At 48.9% G+C, this 15202-nt stretch overlaps 2 protein-coding genes across 3 annotated transcripts; one reads left to right on the top strand and one right to left on the bottom strand.

Moving 5' to 3' along the window:
* Positions 1 to 44: 44 nt before the first annotated feature.
* On the top strand, positions 45 to 8914 carry crfb16 (cytokine receptor family member B16). 2 transcript variants are annotated; one of them, XM_064341644.1, is made up of 7 exons: positions 45 to 142; positions 5889 to 6012; positions 6211 to 6401; positions 6494 to 6618; positions 6982 to 7126; positions 7636 to 7796; positions 7949 to 8914. In XM_064341644.1, the coding sequence occupies exons 2-7, from the start codon at positions 5939 to 5941 to the stop codon at positions 8045 to 8047; spliced, it is 795 nt and encodes a 264-aa protein (XP_064197714.1). In that variant the 5' UTR covers positions 45 to 142; positions 5889 to 5938; the 3' UTR covers positions 8048 to 8914. The 2 variants fall into 2 exon arrangements, with proteins under 2 accessions (XP_064197714.1, XP_064197713.1); XM_064341643.1 differs by lacking the exon at positions 45 to 142 and adding an exon at positions 3852 to 4869.
* Positions 8915 to 9204: 290 nt separating this feature from the next.
* Positions 9205 to 15164, bottom strand: parla (presenilin associated, rhomboid-like a). The gene is made up of 10 exons (XM_064341630.1): positions 15023 to 15164; positions 14153 to 14360; positions 13328 to 13468; positions 12971 to 13103; positions 12737 to 12832; positions 11447 to 11596; positions 10956 to 11026; positions 10770 to 10871; positions 10116 to 10213; positions 9205 to 9809 (listed from the first exon to the last, which is right to left on the bottom strand). The coding sequence occupies exons 1-10, from the start codon at positions 15091 to 15093 to the stop codon at positions 9695 to 9697; spliced, it is 1185 nt and encodes a 394-aa protein (XP_064197700.1). The 5' UTR covers positions 15094 to 15164; the 3' UTR covers positions 9205 to 9694.
* Positions 15165 to 15202: the final 38 nt, after the last annotated feature.

Genomic DNA, 15202 nt, shown 5'->3' with positions numbered 1-15202 from the left:
AGTAACATGCAGACGGGTCCTCTCTATAACATCGTCGTGTAAAAATTAGGTAAGCAGCGCGTCACCCTGGGACTGACGCGAGATAGTGAAGCAAGCCGATGGAAGCAACCGCTTCGCCATTCTTTGCACCGTTCACTTAAAGGTGCAGTACTTGCCTATGTAATGAATATCGTTGACCGTTTTCAGTATCTGTAGCACATTTTAATTATAGTGTAGAAGATGATCCGATTTCTAAACGGTATTAGCAAACAAACATGGTCTATGTAGCCTACTGTTTATGGGACGTGCCTCCTGGTCATCGAAGGGCTTTTAAAAAAAATCAAAAGTGTAATTAGTCTTTTGTTTTCTTATTTTCCTCTGTGGGCGTGTACGGGATTTATATCAGAGAATGGCGTTTGATATGTAGGCCTACAACTTAACCCTTAAATTCAACTTTAAATCTTGGTATGCTTGCCATGTGCTGCGGGCAAGCTTTTACGTATTTAAGTATAGATTGTATTTGCATTTTAAGTATGCATAGCTACCTCGGTTTCCCAGACAAAAAAAAAACAGAAGCAAGTTCCGTGCATTCTTGTTTTTGTTCGAATGCAGTTATATGGTTCTCCAACAGAGGGTAGCACAGGAAAAGTTATACAATAAGTTCTCCCGGACAATTTCAGGCTGCTGGTATATGAATACATGAAAATAAGCTTCAACTACTGTTTATATGGCACTTATGTGATATTTTAAATGAAACCAGTCATTCATTTTTATATTTCATGCCGATACATCTAAAATATCTAAAAAAAAATTTAAACATCAAGTGGTATCAAACAATATAAAAGTTTATTAAGACAAATACATGAAATAATATCTACTGTACCATACCATCCCAAGCTTATACATGCAATCATACCTGAATTACCACATGTATACTTATTTGTTACTGTATTAACACACATACATTTACCAATTAATTCATAATTAATTATGTACAATAAAAACAAAGCCAAGTGCCAAAGTAACGATTATAAAAATTACTATTATTATTATTATTATTATTATTATTATTATTATTATTATTAATAAGAGAAACGTGATGCTCCCACTCTCTGAGGTTGGTACAGCTTTGAGTGTCAATGAACAGTCTGATCTTCAACTCTCTTGACCTTTAACAAGCACAAAACTATCTGGCCTTCAACTCTCTTGACCTTCAACAAGAATAGAATAGAACCTGTTGGGAGAAAGAGAGAAAGAACAGAGCATATTAGATTCAGGCAGCCATACAGCATGTACGTTAGAGACAGACAGACAGACCTGCTTTTCTGTCAGGAAACAGACATACAAACATGACTGAAGGGTTCCATTCAAGGAAAAAAAAACGCATTGCAAGCAGTTTCCTCTGGAATGCAAAGGAAAGTACGTAAAACACCTTGTGCTGAATGTCCCCTTGCAGAACAATGTTAATGTGGCTACTGACTGGGTGATTGTGTCATGGTGTGACTCAGATTCTTAAACATATCATGTGCTGCTTGGTTATTCCAGTGGGTGCACTAGAGCACCCCCCTTCCCTCCCGGCGAAGAGACACAAACGTTTCGAATATTTCTGCAGAAGCATTTAGAATGAGCATAGCATTCCAGGCCAGTGGTTACTAAATATCTTGCTTTTTTGATACGTCCCCCAGTAAGAGACAGACAGACAGACATGCTGATTAGGTTTGGGACAGGCATGCTGTACATCTGTTGCTGGCCCAGGCACAGGTGTGGTTGAGGGTCTCAGGGTGCGGGCCACCCACCTTTTTCGGTGGTAGTGTGTCGCTCCTCTGGCAGGTACAGCGGGTGACCTTTAGGTTTACAAGACCAGTCCCTTACCCATTACACTACACTGCCGCCCCTGATTTCCTGGTTCAGTAAATCTACAGACAGGCAGATGAAAACTGTCTGCCCCTAAGCCCCACAGCAGGAACATGGACATTTCATTCTGCGTCAAATGGCGTTAATCCCTAAGCATTTTATTTCAAAGGCGGAAATAGCTTCAGTGAGACTTCATTTAAGCCCCTGGCGATGCATCAACCTTACTGAGCCAGGTTTTGGTTTTACTGTTCACTGTTAGTTGACTTTGGTGGGGTGTTGGAGTGTGCTCTCATTATTGACTGTGTCCACACCACCGTTTTTCCTCCTTTGTCTGTCTAACGGACTCAATTCGCATGCGGAAATGAATACACGACAAACAAAACGCACGCAGCTGTGAAGAACTTGCGGCAGCAGGCCAAAAAGTGGTCGTATTTTTTTTTTTTTAAAAAGGTGAAAAGGTTTTGCCGCAGTTGAGAGAGAACAGCCAATCGCGTCGTGCGCTGGATGTTCTGCTGGGCGGTACAGCGACGGTAGATCGGTCCCTCGTTTGCTCCGGACACATGAGCGGCAATGGGGTGCTAAGGTCAGAGGAGATGAGGGGAGGGGCCCCAAACGATACCGCTTCGGGCTTTGTGAAGCCCTGCCCCAGCGCGCCACGGGATTTCCGCCTGGACGTGAAGCATCCATGGTTTTTACGGTTTTATGTTTTCACTCTTGTTTGTGAGTCCGTGTGCCCCCTCACAGGGATTCTTGGAAGAGCAGGAATCTGGAACCTTCTCTGTGCCTCTTATCTGTTACGTGTTCAGTGTCACATAGGATCTTCCTCACTGTAGCTAATCCAGTGAGTGCACTTCCCTCCCTCATGACATGCACACACACACACACAAACACACACACGTGAATGCATACACGCACACACACAAACACACACACACATACACACACACACACACACGAATGCATACACGTACACACACGCACACACATGAATGCGCACACAAACACACACACACAAATGCACACATACACACACACACATGAATGCACACACTCACACACACACGCACGCACAGGGAAACAAAGAGTAATCTCTGTCACAACAATTCAGAGATTGGGCAAGAGTCCAATGTCACATTAATACAGAGAGGAGAGAAAGAGAGAGCATGGGAGAGAGCAAGAAAGAGAGAGAAAACAAAAGAGACGGGGAGACAGTTGCAGCTCATTTAAGGCCCTTGGATGTACCTTATTACTAATCGGGAGGTAAAGGAGAGACTGCATGGCTCTAGTCTGGAAAAGCTATGGTCCAGACGGTGTCCTCAGCGAGATCCCTCCAGGGCAGCCAGAAAACTCAGCTAATGCTATGACTCATTCTGAGCGTAGTTTACTTCACTGACGGCTGGAAACGAGGGCTGATGATCCCCATTGTGTCTGTCAGAAAATAAACAACTGCGGACGCGTTAGAGAATTCGCTCAAGGGTATCAGATATGGAGAAGTCTCACGCTTTCTTGAAGAAGGCTATAATGGCAAAACGCTCACATGTGCACCCTGCACATCCTAATTGCAAATTGTGTCCGTAAAAGTAAGACAAATTTCATTGTTCTGTAGATTTCCAAAAGCATTTATTTGTATTTTGCGCAAAATGTTCTTTTGCTGACTTACTAAAATTTATGTAAATTATGATAACCCAATTTAATGCATGAATTATTGCCAGTGTCAGAATAAGTGTGTCATTACAGCAAGGACTAGCCCTTTAGCTGAATGTGTAATACAATTAACAACTGTTACTGTACCACCATGAGGCTAAATGACTGTTATATTGGGTGTATGGCCAGCAGCCAAGCAGTATAGCCCACTCTAAGAGAGAGAAATCAATAACAAAAAAAAAAACTTTATAATTAATTAAATAAAAAAATTAAAATTAAAAAATTATTAAAAAATTATAATTATTATTACATTAATGGCTGAGGTTAGTGTTAGGTATATGGTACATATTTATTTTTTGTTTGTTTAAGGCAGGATTTGAGCTATATCCAGTTGCTAACTTTAGGGTTAGCACAACAATTTTTTGTTTTGGGTTAAACCGCAATTTATGAATTTTTAGAACTAAGTCTAATATTTGAATGTATTAAAATTATATATATACAGTATATGTGTGTGTGTGTATATATGTATGTATGTGTGTGTTTATAACCTGTCAGAATAAGCCAAAGATACAAAGGATTGACATAGGAAAAGCAGGGTGATGATGATGATGCGAAAATGGGAGCCGGTAGAACAGGTCTAACTTCCATGACAGGACTGACGCGTCACCGTGGAGTCACTGTGAAGTGAAACCACATAACCACTCGATCACTCAGACACACACCTGCCACGGCACGCATCTCACACACACCCAGAGACAACGCTGCTCACTCACGCTCACACACACTCAGAGACAGCGCGGCTCACTCACGCTCTCACACACACTCAGAAACGGCGCTGCTCACTCACGCTCTCACACACACTCAGAGACAGCGCGGCTCACTCACGCTCTCACACACACTCAGAGACGGCGCTGCTCACTCACGCTCTCACACACACTCAGAGACAGCGCGGCTCACTCACGCTCTCACACACACGGTCCACCAGCACCGAACCTGAGGACTTGTTTGTTTATTTAGTGGCGAGAAGGATTTTTGGCGGCGTGTGGATTTTTTTCGCATTTGTCTGTCATCTATTTCGACCGAGTCTATTTCTATATCAGCCTGTCTGCATTTGTCTGGAGGGCTGAGGGGAATGGACAGGGGGTACGTCATATTGATCAGGGTTCCCGCGGGAAGCAGCCCTTCCACAGTGCTCACCCTGGTCTGACAGGGTGGAAAAGTGCCCCTCTCCAGGGGCAGGGAGGGGCTGCAGGAACAGAAGAACAGAAGAACCAAGGACTGGGGTGGGGTGGGGGGGGGGGGGCGAGCAGGGTATGCCTAAAAATGGGGAACCATCTGCCCTGATGCTTCTACTGCCTCTGCTCCTACGCCTCATCCCTGCTACAGAGACAGGTACTGTACCATACCCAACTGCCACACACCAACACACACACACACACATATACACACAGACATATACATACACACACACAAGCAACCACACACACACAAGCACACACACAAGCACCCTCACACACACATATACACACACACACACACATATATACACACATACACATGCACTGACATACACCGGTATAGTACATCTCACACACAAATGACTAAAAATGCACATTTTCATGTGCTGCTTCATTTTTTCGTTAACCTCCATTGTGTTGTGCCTCGGCCACAGTGTGCCCTGTACCGAGCGTGAGGGTTAGAAAGCAGAAGTCAGTGGCAGTTCAACATCATGGCCGGAGGGCGAGCAGTTAGCACGCCAAAAATGTGATCTAGAAAAACATGTCCTCGGTTTCTCCGAGATGAGCTCTTACGCGCGCAACAAGCAGGATTAATTCAAACGAATCGAAAGACGGCACTGGCGACAGCTGTTAAAAAAAAAAAAAAGCTGTTAAAAATGAACCCTGTGTTCGGACGCGGCGTCCGCGCCCCTCTCAGAACCGCGTTTGGGCCGTGGCCGGACATGGCCCCCTGCGCGCGCCTCGAGAAGGATGCGGTTTGCCGCGCATTCTGGAATTTTCCTCTCCGGGAATATGAAAGACGGGGATGATAAATCAGCGGCTTGTCAAGGTTTCACACCTGGGGCGCATACCAGGGGCGTACGAGGGTAACGAGAAACGACAATCAGGAGAGAGGGTGGGAGGGGTGTGTGTGTGTGTGTGTGTGCATGCGTGTGTTTGTGTGTGTGTGTGTGTGTGTGTGCGCATGTGTATGGTGGAGGAGGGCTGGTGGGAGATGTCAGCATGACATATGTGAGGGTACCTACTGCATACATGCAGCTGCTTGCTTTTTGTATCTGTACAAACAAAACGACCCAGATGCTCTCAGTTAGACAGATTTTGCCGGGGGGTGGGGGGTGGGGAGGGGGGGCCTGGGTGTATATGCTCACATGTCCATTTTTATGTAAAACACAGACACCGGGAAGTTACCCTCACCACAAGGAGTCTTCATAGAATCAACCAACATGAGGCACTTGCTGAAATGGCGCCCCCTGCAGGTCCCCTGCCACCCTGTCAGCTACTCAGTACAGTACCAGGGGTGAGTCTGGTGTGTGTGTGTGTGTGTGCCTTACAGGAATCTGTGTCTCATTATGTATGGATGTCACGTAGGCCACGTATAGATTTAGCTTCAGTTCAGAGCAGCTCCCTGTGTGCGGTATAGGTTCGCGTATGAAATGCCGAGCAGTTGAGTTGCATTGTTGGGTGTGGATTTTCAGCGCGATTTCTCTCACCGCAGGTATTTTGAACTCTTCATTAAGAACGGGAGCTGGGAGGACGCCCCCTACTGTCGGAACGTTGACGGCGCCGCCTGCGACCTGACGGTCGGCTTCGGCTCCGACTCCGACTACAACGTCCGCGTGAGGGCCGAGTGCGGCGGCCGCGTCTCAGACTGGACCAGGCTCGGAACGCCGTTCAACCGCAGAGAGAGTGAGGGATCATGGGATGTCTCTTCTGTATGTGTGTGTGTGCGTGCGTGTCTGCGGATCACATGACTCCAGTTTCTCTCCGCCCGTGAACAGCCAACCTGACGGCGCCCAAAATGAAAGCCGCTGTCTCCGGGGACTCCATCCACGTGGTGTTTGCGGACCTCACCGAGATGGTGGACGTGACCCTGAAGCACTGGAGGGAGGGCCTGGAGAAGGAGGTGAGAGGTCTGGACGAGAGGGAGGTGAAGGCTGGAGTAGGGGGCGAGGGTCTGGAGCAGGAGGAGATGAGGGTCTGGAGGAGGAGGAGGTGAGGTCTGGAGTAGGGGGCGAGGGGCTGGAGCAGGAGGAGGTGAGGTCTGGAGTAGGGGGCGAGGGGCTGGAGCAGGAGGAGGTGAGGTCTGGAGTAGGGGGTGAGGGGCTGGAGCAGGCGGAGGTGAGAGCTGGAGCAAGAGGTGGTGAGAGCTGGAGCAGGAGGTGAGGGCTGGAGCAGGAGGTGAGGGTCTGGAGGAGGAGGTGAGGGTCGAGGCTGTCTCCCAGCCCCCTGGGCTCAGCCTGGCTGATGTGGGCTCTGTCTCCTGCAGGCCTCCATCCAGCACATCATGGTGGAGAGGAATCCCTTCCACCTGGGGGGCCTGGAGGAGGGGGCCACGTACTGCCTGAGCGCGCAGACCGTGGTGCACGACAGAAGAAGCGCCAGTACAGAGCCGCAGTGCTTCAGCATCGCTGGTGAGCGCCGCGCCGAAAGAGACGGCCTCCCTCCGCCTGTGGAACATTATCCTCTCTGCCTCTCTCTCTCTCTCTCTCTCTCTCTCTCTCTCTCTCTCTCTCTCTCTGCCTCTCTCTCTCTCTCTCTCTCTCTGCCTCTCTCTCTCTCTCTCTCTGCCTTTCTCTCTCTGCCTCTCTCTCTCTCTCTCTCTCTCTCTGCCTTTCTCTCTCTCTCTCTCTCTCTCTCTCTCACTCTCACTCTCGCGCTAGTGCTCACGGCTGGTCGGTAAGTGCGTTCTCCTTGCCGTGGTTGGTCAGGTGTTATGTTCTGTGCTTTCCGATTGGCTGCTGGGCTCTCGTCTTCTTGACACAATCTCACAATCTCTTGCCGAGTGTCTCGGATTGATTGCTTAGTTGCCTCCTTGCCTCCTTGCAATGATTTCACTGGAGGTTCGTGTTGTCGTTGCCATGGTTAGGCAACCGCTGCGTTCCGATTGGTCCCCGTGTTCTCAATGACCCTTCGCTTGCAGTGTCTCCGGAATCTGCCCGCGGCTGGCTGAAGCCCACCGTGGCGTGCGTCGCCGTGGTGATTGTCGCAGGTGTGGGCCTCGCGGCATTTTGGTCTGTGACGAGGTGCTACCCCGCCCTCCTGAATACCTGCTGGCCCCGGGAACCCCTGCCAGATGCACTGGTGAGTTCCACGCCCATACACACCCGAGTCTGGATGTTCAGCCAAGAGGGTGACGAAGGGGAATGCTATGTGACCGAGGTGAGGTGTGAAGCGAGCGCGTTTGGCAGGATCGGCTGGGCGGGAGGCGTGTGAGGTGACTCTGTTCTCTGCAGCTCCGCAGGGAGGCCAACACCAGGCTGAGAGTCCTGCCGGAGGAGGAGATCCACGAGCTGTGCCAGCCGGTCCTGGTTCTGCTTCCAGACCCGGTCTGAGGGAGGGAGGGAGGGAGGGAGGGAGGAAACGATGAAGAGGAGTGGATCTTCCCACGCTGAGAGCAAAAGCCCGCACGCTCACCTGGACCACAGCTCACCTAGATCAGACGTCATCTGGACCAGAACTTTACCGGGACGAGAACCCATCAAGAGCAGAACACAAGGTCCAAACATTACCGGGACTAAAACTCATCTGGAGCAGAACACACCAGGGCCAAAACTTACCTGGACTATAATTAGTCTAGAACAGAACACAAGGTCCAAAACTTATCTCGACTAGAACTCATGCAGAACAGAACACAAGGTCAAAAAATTACCTGGACTACAACTCATCTAGAACTAAGCTAACCTGGACCACAGTTCACCTTCACTAAGGTTTACCTGGGAACTAATGAACTCCATTTTACAGAAACCTAGCCGAAACTCAGAGGTGCTGCTCAGTTGTGTGAACAAACTCTTTGAATAATGACGGATTTACTGTCCAGCAGTTAGCAGCGTGGTTCAGGTCAGACTTGCTGTTTGACTGCAGATCAAATGTTAATTCGATCTACAGATGTTAACAAACACTGTTCAACCGGAGATGTCAAAATGAGCGTTGAAGCATTGTTGATATTGTCAGTATTTCTTAATGTAAATGTGTAGTCAATGAAGTCAATGAATGAAGCATTACCAGAATAGGAAGTGCATTAGCATTTTAAAAAACGATTTCACATACAGCTCAGAAGTATTTTTGTTTTTTTGCAGAAAACTACTGTCAATTATCGTAGATTGATGCGAGTATTATTTCCGAGGGAGTACTGTATTTTTCCAAGACACCATTTTTCTGAAAAGCTATTTCTGTAAAATAAAATTATTTTCTACCTCATACGTTTAGTGCAACAGCTTAGTGGTTTATCCTTGTTTCTGAATCCTTGTGTGTGTCCTCGAGTGTTGTCAACAACAAGACATTTGAACAAATCATCACTACAAAACTTTACCTAACAACTCCCAGATAATCTGGATTGAGGTATTCTTGCTCACCCTGGGCCTTTATTGGTGGAGTTGCTGTTCACATGTAGGTGTGCTGGTGTTGCTACGTAGGCGTTGTTTTGTAGGAGTGTTGGTGTTGAATTGTACACGTTAATATGTAGGTATGTTGTGGTTGTAGGTGTGCCGATGAAAGATCCACTCTGCACTTCCTGAGGTTTTTATTTGTCATTACCCCCCCGTCCCCGTCCCATCCTGACTGGCCTTATGTCCCAAACCGGAACTCCTTCTCATTCAGATACATAGCGGGGAGAACCCCATCACTTTACAGACAAAATGACACCGGCGGCAGTTCTGTTACATTAAAAACCATAGAAATGCACCCACCCCTCCATCCAGTCCTCTGACGGGGGGTGGGGGGGGGGCGTCTCAGTCAAAGGGGTTTCAATCGCCCCCATATTGGGCTGATGTGTATACATGACGGGGGGGGGAAGGGGGGGTCACTTAAAATCCCAAATTCCAGCATTGCATATCTTCTAGCCGTTGGCGGCAACAGACTTCTTGTATCGTGGGCATGCTTGACCCTCGTCAGTGTCCCGTCCAATCTCCACGCAGGAAATTGTCCGCCCGAGGACCCACAGGTCCGCACAAGCTTCAGCCCCTGGCTCCGCCCCCAGGGACCTATACAGCCCCAGCCCCGCCCCCGCCTGGGCCATTGGTCCGCAGGTCGTGCCACATCTTCACCAGAGGTTCGCGGTTCTTCCAGATCAGCTTATGACCGTACGCAATGTACCACCTGCAGAGAGGAAACAGGAAGGGAGGCAAGCGGGACTCACTCGCAAAGAGGCCCCAACATGTCTGACAAATCTAATGCAGACACTCACCCAGGCAGACAGGTACTAGTACATTACAGACAGACAGACACATTCTCAGACAAGGACACGCAATTAGAGTTACACTGTATCCCATCTGAGGCCAAACCTGAAAGCCTAAATGAGCAGCCAGCCTTGGGAATTTTCGGTTAATAGGAAGCCATTTTGGCTCTGGGAGACCAGTTTCCCGCCCTTGGGCACAATGAAGGTGGTTGAGATTGGACACTCACACTCCAAAGAGGGCTCCTCCCAGATGAGCAGCGTGGTCAAAAATCCTCCATCCCAAAACCACGCCAGCTGTATCCATAGCAACAATAGCTTTTAAAGCCTAGAGAGAGTAGCACAGTAAAGGCAGGGATCAAACCAACTGCAGAGAGACTGCACATACTTAATGCAGATAGACACACCTGTACGACAGCTCACAAAGCCGCGCATACACATACACAAATATGCACACGCACGCACACAAGCACAGCAAAAGAGTTCTTCTAATCAGCCAAGGGCCAGTATCCATGATCTGCAAAGTTACGATCAGCAGCGCTTATGACCAGTGAAGAGCAGCGAAGCGTGCCTATGACCTGCAAACTGCACTCATGATCAGCAGTGCTTCTGACCAGCAGGCAGTACTCGAGGACGGTTCATACTGCAGGGATACTCAAATCTGCCCCTTGGGGCCGGCAGCACTGCTGACTTTCATTGCTCCAGTCTAATCAGGGCTGTTTTAATCCTGGGACACCAGGCAAGTTAACTCTCTGGCAAATCGGTGGCATTGGCAACTCAACGAACTCTCAGGCAGAGAAGAATAGCGCAGTGCCACGAGCCTGGGGGGCTAGATTTGAGTGTCCCTGCTGTGTTAAGGAACAGGGTCATTAAAAGCCACTCACGTTGCCTGCACTGAAGGTGAACATGGGCAGGAAGATGATGCCCAGCTTGGCCTCGGGCATCTTCGTACAGACAGCGGCCAGAACTGCCATTATTGCACCGGACTGGAAAGGACAGGAAGTGAGGTCAGGAGGAGGAAGTGACGTCAGTGCCTGAAAAGACTCGGAGTTTCGGACGAGGAGACTCACCGCCCCGAGGGAAGGGCCGAAGCGTCCGGAGCCCGTCTTCGCCGCGTAGCTGACGAGCGTGGAAACCACACCTGAGCATCAACACAAACCCACAGGTGAGGCTCCGGCCCCGCCCACACCACCGAGGTCACCCTGTCAATCACCACAGGCTGACTCAACAACGCAATCCATCAAAACAGGGGCTGGGCCAAATGCTGAGAAACTCGTGAAACACTAGTTCAGCCACTCAGCAATGACGTGTGTGTGTGTGTGTGTGTGTGTGTGTGTGTGTGTATAGAGAGAGAGAGCGAGAGAAAAAGAGAGAGAAAAGAATGATAACTTCATGATAAACAATCACACTGGCAAACCTAAGCACTGCCAGTTATAAATATATATACATATATGTATTAAAAACATTGTGCCTAATTACTCTAATGTAATTATCATGCAGAAAGAGCACACTCTAAACTGTACAGGATGTCGTCATCGCTGTAACAGGAAGTGGCCGGTACCTGCAGACAGGTAGGCGGCCATGAACTGCTCCGGGCCGAGCAGAGACACAATGCTGGAGGAGAAGCTCCACAGCACATACATGTTGGCCGCCATGTGGAGGAAGGAGTAGTGGCTGAAAGTGGAGAGGATCATGGGAAGGCACGGTGCCTCTAGAGGACGGAGGACAGTAGCACATGTAAGTCAAACACGATCACTGTAAACACCAATATCCGGCCAATTTCCAACAGTATGCTCAACGCAGATACCCAAGTCAACACCCAACACTACAGTCTGCACCGACACCCAAGACTACTCCCAACAGTACACTCAACACTAATACCCAGGTCGACTCCCATATTTCACATGGCCTATGAAGTTTGGTGGTGTACTGTGGCGTCATATACCATTGTATTTTTTTTTATTTAAAAAGAAGAAAGTTAATACTCCACATTTCAGTCAATGCGGGGAGTCTAGTCGACTTTCAGTGGTACAGTCAACACTAATACCCTCATCAGCTACCGTTCATACCGTGAATTCAATTCAGCCTGTCAGGCACTTTTTACAGAGACACTGTCACAAACACACCATACAGAGCAAACACAAAGGCAAGTATGAACTCCGAAAAGGAAGTAATCAACGTACAAAAAAACAATCCCCTGTGGGGAGAAAAAACACTGAAACGGGGCTGTTTGATACTTCTGCGGAGTAAAAATGGGTCTGCGTGCGGAGTGCGGAGGTTGCAGACCATGTCCACGTTGATGCCGGGTACCTCCCCAAGAATTTGAAAGCGCGTAGTTAGCAACCAGTGCCCGCGTACGCCGTACGGATGAGTGGTTGGCTACCGCCAAACGTCACTCGTACGGTTCAGGAATTTTAAACAATAACCCGCACGTGTACAACATGCTGTACAAGTATGAATGCTCTGCTCGTTCGCGAGTGTCACACACAACGCAAATCACGCAAACTAATACGCAGCGGTATAAAACAGCCCTCACACACAAAGGAGCTGAACGAGAGTGACGGACAGACAGATATGCAGGCCAGGCAGACAGACAGACAGACAGACAGGCAGACAGCTAGGCAGGTAGGCAGGCAGGCAGGCAGACAGGCAGGCAGGCAGAGAGACAGGCAGGCAGGCAGGCAGGCAGACAGGCAGACAGACAGACAGACAGGCAGACAGGCAGGCAGGCAGACAGACAGACAGGCAGACAGGCAGACAGACAGACAGACAGGCAGACAGGCAGACAGACAGGCAGGCAGGCAGACAGGCAGACAGACAGGCAGGCAGACAGACAGACAGACTCACTCACTGGAGGCCGGGTCTGAAGTGAAGTACTTGACCATAGTTCGCTGCAGGGGGGGAATTCTCCAGCAGCAGAACACCAGGACATTCACCGCAATGATCCCTGTGGGGGAGGGGCAGAAGGAAGGGAAGATGGGTGGAGCTCAACGTCAGAATTTCACCATTCAACAAGTACTCCTGACCCTTGACCTCTGACCCTTGCCCCTCACCCCCTCAGCTCCACCCAGCTTTGCCGGCCCACCTGAGACTGTCCGTTGGCCCTGAGTCAGATTTTCCCACCACTGGTTCACCTGAAACAGAACGACGATCGCCTGCTTTTGGAAGTCTGACAGCCGGCTCCACCAGCGGTGCCAGTGCGCGGTGTCGTCCTCGTTCTGCCAAAACAAGACACCGGGTTTCACTTCCTGCGCACCACGGGGTGCAGCTACACAGCTTTCACTTCCCGTACAGCAAGGCAGGGATGCGTGTGCAGAACACTTCTCTCTCTGCACTCCCTCCATCTTACAGGCACCCCTGCCCTGCTCTCTTTCTCCTCTCCCATTCCCTGAAATTACCCCCCCCCCCCCCCCAATCCCCCCTTTCTCTTACTGCACTCTACCTGATTTTGGGCGCCATCTTGTTTCTGCGGGCGCAGTTTCTCCAGCCACTCGGCGCGGGCCTCGTCCACGTAGCTCTGCACGCGCGACTTCACAGACTCGTACTGCCAGATCGCCGCCGTGCCAAAAGAGCAGCCTGTAAACTGACATGGAGTTAGTCCACCTGCGCGGGAGTCACAGAGCACTGACTGAGCAAGAGGAGTCACAGAGCACTGACTGAGCAAGAGGAGTCACAGAGCACTGATGTGAACAAGAGGAGTCACAGAGCACTGATGTGAACAAGAGGAGTCACAGAGCACTGACTGAGCAAGAGGAGTCACAGAGCTCTCACTGAGGAACAGGAGCCACAGAGCTGAAGAGTCAACAGGAGTCACAGGGCTGACAGATCAAATTTATTCCCACCAGTGACTGAAACAACAGGGGTCCCAGCACTTAGTGACCAACAGAAGTCAAAGCCCTAACAAACCACCAGGAGTTACAGAGCTGCCATAGATTTTCTACAGTACCCAGATAGTCAACTTTTGTACTCTTTCTGTCCACTCCACTTCTCTAGTCTGAGAGGTTCAAGACTAGAGTTTCCAATACTATATAACAGTTCATGCCCATTCATGAAGAGACAGTCAAAATAAAGGAACTCATGCAATGTCATTGGAAATATTATTGGTCCCACACCTTAATTCATATTCATAAGCTTTGTTAAATTGGAACGTATCAGTCTAAACAGAAGAGAGACACAATTTCCCACGTTAAGAATATGGAGCTGACAGTGTGCCTTGGTCTGTAGAGTCTATGGCAGCACAGTTTCAAAGCATCGGGGAGGGGCCTACCCCCAATGTGAACACCAGGGGCTTCACCAGCCTTCCGAAGGACCTGGGTGGACTGGGTAAAACGGGAGGCTCCATCCCCTTCTTAGAGGTTCCCCCCTCAATGAGCTCGGATTGCTTTAGCCTAGCATCCTCGACATCCTCCTTCTTGGCCTCTGTCTTTTTAGGAGCTTTCCGGAAGCCGCGTGTCTGCTCGCAGTAGAACGGAGACCTGTGGGAGAGAGGCGTTACGACGCTGACACCTGTCACTAATCCTTCGCTGGGTCATGGATGAAAAAAATGAATCCTTAAAGGCAAACTAAATCACAGGAAGTGATGGGTTTCTTGTTCTGCTAGAAGGTGAAGCTACTTTATAAGTATTTCTTGGGGAACCACGCTATGTTATTGAACTAACAAGTAGTACTGCTGTCCTTAATGTAGGGAACGCCCCCCTTTTGTAACTCCCTCAATGCGACTGACAGTTTTAAGCTGCTCCTCAAGACTGCACAACGTAACGTCACATTTTTCCAAATAACCGTGGCAAAAAGTAGCTAGTTAGCTAGCTAAGTTGCTGGTGTTGTAAGTCGGTAGTCGCAACAACTGACTATAATTATGAGTGAATTTTGGTAAACTACATTGTTTACAAGTTATCGGCTTCGCATGGCTAACTACTATAGCTAACACAAATAATCTGTAAAACAAATAATTAAATAAGATTTAATTCCGCCACTGGGTAATGCTATAGTTGTAAATCACCTAAATTATGTTACCTAGCTAGCAAGTCCGAGGACACAGTTTATCTGCCTGACAAATCCTTCAAATCTTCACCGCAGTCCACCCTCCCCATACATCTGAAGTGAAATGTAAATAAGTAAACAAATGTCCACATCTTACCGGTTTCCTCTTGTAGTGGAGATCAACATGTCGCCTTTAGTCCACCTAAGAAAACAGCCCCTCCACGCCATGTTTCCAACAGAGACTGTTTCCACTGACCTTAACGACCCTCCTCTATCATCCCCTACCGGGTCACAGGAATCAACATAAACGGGAATATCGTAATGTCGGTTAAACATA

This window comes from Anguilla rostrata, chromosome 6, assembly GCF_018555375.3.
Source record: "Anguilla rostrata isolate EN2019 chromosome 6, ASM1855537v3, whole genome shotgun sequence".
Taxonomy (NCBI): Eukaryota; Metazoa; Chordata; class Actinopteri; order Anguilliformes; family Anguillidae; genus Anguilla; species Anguilla rostrata.
This window is presented reverse-complemented; position numbering and strand designations above follow the sequence as displayed.

Excerpts from the sequence above, each read along its gene's own strand:
- crfb16 (XM_064341643.1), top strand. The coding sequence starts at position 4,791 with ATGCCTAAAAATGGGGAACCATCTGCCCTGATGCTTCTACTGCCTCTG. Across the intron at positions 6,013-6,210 it reads TACTCAGTACAGTACCAGGG|GTATTTTGAACTCTTCATTA; the intron begins GTGAGTCTGGTG and ends CTCTCACCGCAG. Across the intron at positions 6,619-6,981 it reads GGGAGGGCCTGGAGAAGGAG|GCCTCCATCCAGCACATCAT; the intron begins GTGAGAGGTCTG and ends TGTCTCCTGCAG.
- parla (XM_064341630.1), bottom strand. The coding sequence starts at position 15,093 with ATGGCGTGGAGGGGCTGTTTTCTTAGGTGGACTAAAGGCGACATGTTG. Across the intron at positions 13,469-14,152 it reads CCCTGGTGTTCACATTGGGG|TTTACAGGCTGCTCTTTTGG; the intron begins GTAGGCCCCTCC and ends ACTCCATGTCAG. Across the intron at positions 9,810-10,115 it reads GGAGGAGCCCTCTTTGGAGT|GTGGTACATTGCGTACGGTC; the intron begins GTGAGTGTCCAA and ends TCCTCTCTGCAG.